Here is a 6,252-nt window from a genome sequence, read left to right as displayed (position 1 = left end):
ATGGGCTGTATCTTTCCAGTTGTGGCTCCAGTAAATTACGACTTTCGTATCTTTTGCAGGACTAAAGAACAGCAGCAACGAAAGAAACGTTCTATAGCGAATACTTACAAGATTCGTGATGATTTTATTATTGAAACTAATTATTATGATTTCCATCACAAGGCTGAAAGAGCATTTGATAATATTCATCAACCTGCATTTATTACGCACAGAGCTTATCCAACCAATCAAAAGAAGGCCAAACATTTGAATTCTGATGTCAAGAATAATCAGGAAATGTTTAAAATGATTTCTCAAGGAATGTGTGAAGGATCTAGACGTGTCTTTCAAGAAGAGAATGCTGGTGGTTGTAGTATATTTTCTGAAACCTTGTCTTGTGAAATTGTAACAAGAATGTTTAATGCTCAATTGACCAAAACTGAAATGGAAATTGACTATGTCAATGAGCATTGTAAAAAGACAGACTTTTTGGTTGTTATCAATGGAAAGAAATATGGAGTCTCTGTCACCAGAGCTTTCAAATATATCAAACCAAACAAGAATGGTCAAGTATTTGATCACTTCTCTATGGAAGATGCCACAGTCTTGTTGAAGAAGAAATTGGAAGGAGTAACAACAGCCAACAAGTGCGTTCAAAATGAAGATGTTTGGCAAAAGCAAATCTTGCACATTTTCACTCCTAATGCCAATGTCACCAAAGTATTGAAAAGGGCTTACATGGATTTGAAACACTCTTTGAGACACAATACTATTGTTATGGTTACAGAGGCCACAAATATGGATTGTATTTTCACTGAAAGATTTTACGATCACATCTTTTAAAATTATTGTAAAGTAAAAGTTTATTTGTAAATAGTTCCCAAATTTGCGCATGTTTCTTTTCCCGCCAACAATCAATTTAAAAATTAATAATAATTAAAAAAAAATGCACAAATTCCTCATCAATCTTATTGTGCCTTCTCCAATTCCCGAACGTGATAGAGCCTTCTATCACAAACTCATACGAATACTGACCATACTATGTAGTCCCATCACAATCGGATTGATTTTTCTAATATTAAAGTATAATAATTGGTGGTTCTATGATGACGATGAATTTGATCAAATGGCACTGGATCCAATGATGAATAGAAGAGTTTCATCTATTGGTTTCAAGACAATTTTCTATATTTTAATCCCGAATTTAGTATTCTTGTATAATCAGACGATTAATAGTGCTGATTATGTGTTGATTTATGTTTGTGGCTTTCCTGATTCATTTGTTGTTTTATATCACATATGGAGATTGGGAATTGGATTTGATTCTTTTTTATCAAAAGTATTGTATATATGTTATTATGGATATGCATTGTTTTCATTGAATAGATTAATTCATGATATGGTGAATTATGGATTGGACCACTTGATTGCTGAGAGGTTGAATGGAGGAGGAGAATTGAGAAGAGTTTTGGAAAATCATGGACCTTTGGCAACTGTTAAAAGTGCTGTAGATACTCTTTCGAATATGAATTTACAACAATTAGTTATGCATCGTAATAGATTGGAAAGTGATTTGAAACAAGTTGAAGAAAAGATTGTAAGTGATTCTGATTCTTCTTGATTTTTAAATATTGAAATTGTAAACAAAAATAGGAAATGAAAATGGGAAGCAATCAATCTCACATGACTGATAATGTCTATTCGAAACCATCTGATTTGAAAACTGAAACTTGTGTGATATGTTTGAGTGCTCCACCAGTTTATCAGTTTGTTCCATGTTATCATTGCTGTTTGTGTGAAGATTGTGTAACTTATAATTACAGCAAGACTATAGAGAGAATGCAACAAGTAGTAACACCAGTAATGGATGATTCAGATCAAGACATTCTTACTGCTGCCGATTATTCAATGACAACTGACAATAATCGATTATCTTTTGCAGAATTGGAATATTACAAAGAACAAGACAATTTTTTAAATTGTCCTGGTCAACTAGTTACTGAAGGATTATTAGAGAAATGTGTTTATTGCCAGCAACCTGCTACGAGCTTGGAATTAATTAATTCTGGATTGCAACCTCATACGGATGTCAAGCCATTCGATGAAATGTATCATTTTTATGGAACGAGGAGAGCTCACAATGAAACAACTAATTTATTGGACCATTATCGGAATAATCCTGATGCTCTGCTGTTATTAAAACCAGAAACGAGGAGGATAGTTAATAAGGCAATTAGTTTTCAAACTGAAAACTAGTTTTTTGATAAATATCTCATGCTGGAAAGAGTTAGTATTACAATTTATCTTTGAGTTGGGTTTCCTCTATTGCCAACACTGTTTTCTGCCCTAATCTCGTCTCCATTTGGAGAGCCTTTTGTATGCTCAATATCTCTTACTTTCTCAATTCTCTTATTAGAGGAATGGTTCCTGCGAGGGTTGGTTAATTGTTTTTTGTCTTTTTTCTCAGGACTTTCAATTATGGATGGCTTAGTAATTTGTTCGGTGAAATGGTTATTAGAAACTGGCTGAGGAATCTTATATCTATCAGATTGCTGCAAACTCAGAGAATATAACTGATTTCTTTCTGATTTTGGTTTCTTCAAAATACTAGCAGTTACCTCAAGGAAGTACTTGTGTAATTTTTCGAATGGTGGTCTCTTTTTAGGATCTGCTTCTAAACAACTGTTTCCAATTTTGACTAATTTTCTAGCTTGATCATGTGTTAAGCAAGGAAATGTTTCTAATAGTTCTTTAGCAGATAAAAATGACTCTAATCTCTCATCCGTTTCAACATGCCTACGAGCCAATAACTCAAACATGGTGACTCCAAAACTATACACGTCAAATGCAGTTAACACATATTCCATTGAGTTATTTTGCGCTTTTTGGAAAGGTAATCTTTCGTATAACTCAGGTGCCTTTGTTGATACAACTTTTAATACAAGAAATCACATTATTATGACTTACCATATATTGATATGTTCCTCCAATGGTTGCTGAATAAGTTTCAACATTTTCAACAATTAATGAAACATCAAAGTCTGCAATTTTCACATCCTTAACAAGTTTAATTCCATCAACCTCTGTCATGTTAATTAAAATATTTGCAGGTTTAATATCATAATGAATAATATTATCACGATGCAAATATTTCATTGTTTCACAACATTTCACACAAATAAATAATACCTGAATTAACATTCCAAAATTATCAACTCCAAAATTAGTCAATTGTGTTGAACAATCAGCCAATGAACAATCCATCAATTCCAAAATTAAATGAGTAATTCCATATTCATCAGTAAAGTCGTGTAATAATTTAACAACTCCGTCACATTTGATTTTCTTAAAAACGTCCAATTCATTTTGTAAATCATTTTCTGTAGAAAATTTCTCTAAAACTTCGATTCCATTCAATTTGACTTTTGTTAGCTTGTTTTTTCTATTTCCTGAAATGACACATCTTGCTGATCTGTCAATTTCAGGATTGACTAATTCTGGTGAGGAAATTGGTTTTTGAATTATATGAGGATAGCTGTACGCCATCATCTCAGCAAACATTTTCACAATATATTCCTCCCAACATTCAAATGTCACTGATTTGTGTGAAAGAATATATCTTACTGACATGGCATTGGCAGTTGACTTGTTTACAATACTTTCCAATAGAGACCTGTACGAATTTGCATATTCGAAAAATTGACAAGCCACTTCTTTTGAATTCGAAAGGAAATTGCAATTAATCTCTCCAGAACTGTCAAGACTAAAGTCCTCAAAATTATTCGAATCACTGTAAATCAATTTTGCATACAAATATTGAATTAAATATTTGGGACGAATTTCATTAGAAACCTTGTATTTCTTTCTCAAGAGATTTATAGTATTGTATCGTTTGTTTCGAATAGCTACTTCTAAAAGACTTTCTCCCTCAAGCTAATAAAGTTTCGAATTATTTCTTGTATTTCGAATAAAAAAACTTACATTTTTCTATTCAAACATTAAATTATTTAAATTGTGAAATTATTTACGTACCACCATAAAATCAATATTCGAAACTTGAGCCAAAAATTCAATAATTTCTCTTGAACATTTTTTTCTGACAGCTGTCATTAATAATGTTTCTCCTTGCACCGAATTATCATTAATGATCAATTCCAGATTTATATTTTGCAAAACTTCCCAATCTTGCTTTAAAATTGCATTTGCAGCCTTTCGAATATTTTGTTCAATTTCATCCGAAACTTTTGAATTAGTTGGTAACTTGGTTGGTGAATTTATCTTTCCAAAAGAAACTTGTGGCGGTGGTGATGACGAACTGCCAAACCATTTATTAATCATTTTTTGATTTTTTTTAAAGTGACAAATGTCAAAGAAATTTTCAATTCAAAATACAGATCGAGCATTGTCATTTTGAATTATTAATCATGTCATTTAACTTTTTTATTGTTTTTACTTTTTGAAATTTTCTGTTTTTTTCTGAAACTTAAAGAAGTTCAGAAATGAATTCAATATTATTCTTATCCCATGGAACTGCAGTTTCGAATGCCTTGACAACATCTTCTCCCTTACTAACAACTGAGAATAAATCCAAATGTTTAGGATTCATGAATTTTTCATTGACTGCATTGTTGAATAATTGAATTAATGGATCGTAGTATCCATCGACATTGACAATGATAATTGGTTTGCAGTAAATTCCAAGCTTTTTCCAAGTGATTACTGTTATCATGAATTGAGAATTGTTTTGGGAAATTATTAAGAAATTTGAGAAATTGAGAAATTAAGAAAGTTGAGAAAGTGTGGATTTGAATTTGGAAGAAAATTAGAAATTGATGAAATGCAAAACGAACCTTCAAGTAATTCTTCAAAGGTGCCAACACCACCTGGTAAAGCAACACAGGCATCGGTATCTTCGATCATTTTGGCTTTTCTTTCGTGCATTGTTTCGGTAATGACCAATTCAGAGATGAAATTTCTTTCCATTCCCCATTGTTTATCAACCATGAACTTTGGGATGACACCTACAACGTATCCACCCTTATCCATGCATGATTTGGCAACAGTACCCACTATTGTATGCATTCCGATAATTTATTTCATCATCAGACGTATATTAAATATTTTTCAATATTATTATTAAATTGTATTAAATATATTGAACATTAAATAGAATAATTAAAAGTTGCATTCTCATCATAAATACTTACTCAAACCACAATTACCACCTCCATATCTCACTCCAATTCCATTCTGAGCACAAGTCTCACCAACTTGTGTTGCAGCACTAAAATACTTTTCATCCAATTTACTACTCGAAGCACAATAAACAACAAAGGAAAGTTTTGGCTTTTCTGCAGCAACAGTTGAAGCAGAACAATCAGAAGAGCATGTTGAATTGGTTGGTTGGCTAGACATTTTTTTCTATGCGTTGTTGTTGTGTATTTGATTCAACAACGATAATGCAGATTCTGAAAATGCATTTTGCTTGTGAATTGTGAGAATGGGCTGTTTGGGAAGTGATGTTGCATTGTGAGAATGGAAATATTGTTGTTGAGGGTTGCATTTTGATTGGTTCAAAAATGGTGATGAGGTGATGTTGCATGATGAATGGCGAGGTTTCGGAAATGATGAGCAAGAGGAATTGGATGAAGGAAAATTGAGGAATGGATGATGAATGGGTAGGTGTTTGAATAATCTTGTCGGTTTGGAGAATGGCTGAGTAATTGTTGTGAATTTCGATAATGTTTGAGTATGGCCATATTTGGAGGTGAGAATATGTATTTATTTGGAAGGTGAAATTGTTTTTACAATTTTTCAATTCGTACGCTATTGAGAATTTGGAAATTTATTAGTCCTATGAAAGAATTAGTGAATCAATAAGTTAACTAGGTACGAAAATGCAAGAATATTAAAAATTATATATTAAGGAAATTTAACATTGCTTAATTTTATAAATTGAAAGTAAGTTTGAAAGAAAAGTAAATTAGAAGAGAATGCATTCTGGAAGGTGGTGTGGTTATCTACTGTTTGGTGTTAATAAGTTTGCATTGTTTCAATCAAACTCTGTCAGCAATCAACGAATGTCATTTACAGAGATTCAACGATCAACAATCAATTGTGTGCATTATTAATAGATTATCAGATTGATCTTTTTTTGCAAATTGGTAAGCATGATCAAAATATTCACTCCAAAAAAGGTAACTGCATGAAATTTGGTTGAATGATAAAAGAAAAATTCTTAAACGAAACAATTTTCAATAAGAAAAAAATGTC

The 6,252-nt window shown here is 31.9% G+C and overlaps 4 protein-coding genes across 4 annotated transcripts; 2 read left to right on the top strand and 2 right to left on the bottom strand.

The window, feature by feature from the left end:
- On the top strand, positions 1–822 carry NAEGRDRAFT_64373 (uncharacterized protein; the record flags this gene model as incomplete). The annotated part of the gene is made up of 1 exon (XM_002680239.1): positions 1–822. One exon carries the CDS (start codon positions 1–3, stop codon positions 820–822), a length of 822 nt encoding a protein of 273 aa, XP_002680285.1.
- A 283-nt stretch (positions 823–1,105) lies between these two features.
- Positions 1,106–1,600, top strand: NAEGRDRAFT_64372 (uncharacterized protein; the record flags this gene model as incomplete). Its single annotated transcript, XM_002680238.1, has 1 exon — positions 1,106–1,600. One exon carries the CDS (start codon positions 1,106–1,108, stop codon positions 1,598–1,600), a length of 495 nt encoding a protein of 164 aa, XP_002680284.1.
- A 570-nt stretch (positions 1,601–2,170) lies between these two features.
- On the bottom strand, positions 2,171–4,317 carry NAEGRDRAFT_78761 (serine/threonine kinase; the record flags this gene model as incomplete). Its single annotated transcript, XM_002680114.1, has 4 exons — positions 2,171–2,897; positions 2,947–3,912; positions 3,961–3,966; positions 4,012–4,317. The coding sequence occupies 4 exons, from the start codon at positions 4,315–4,317 to the stop codon at positions 2,280–2,282; spliced, it is 1,896 nt and encodes a 631-aa protein (XP_002680160.1). The 3' UTR covers positions 2,171–2,279.
- An 83-nt stretch (positions 4,318–4,400) lies between these two features.
- NAEGRDRAFT_78760 (lysine decarboxylase) lies at positions 4,401–5,398 on the bottom strand. Its single transcript, XM_002680113.1, has 3 exons — positions 5,187–5,398; positions 4,830–5,048; positions 4,401–4,698 (listed from the first exon to the last, which is right to left on the bottom strand). The coding sequence occupies exons 1-3, from the start codon at positions 5,392–5,394 to the stop codon at positions 4,463–4,465; spliced, it is 663 nt and encodes a 220-aa protein (XP_002680159.1). The 5' UTR covers positions 5,395–5,398; the 3' UTR covers positions 4,401–4,462.
- Positions 5,399–6,252: the final 854 nt, after the last annotated feature.

This window comes from Naegleria gruberi (assembly GCF_000004985.1).
Source record: "Naegleria gruberi genomic scaffold NAEGRscaffold_10, whole genome shotgun sequence".
Taxonomy (NCBI): Eukaryota; Heterolobosea; class Eutetramitea; order Acrasida; family Naegleriidae; genus Naegleria; species Naegleria gruberi.
The sequence above is the reverse complement of the archived record's forward strand: the minus strand, read 5'-3'. Positions and strand labels throughout refer to the sequence as shown.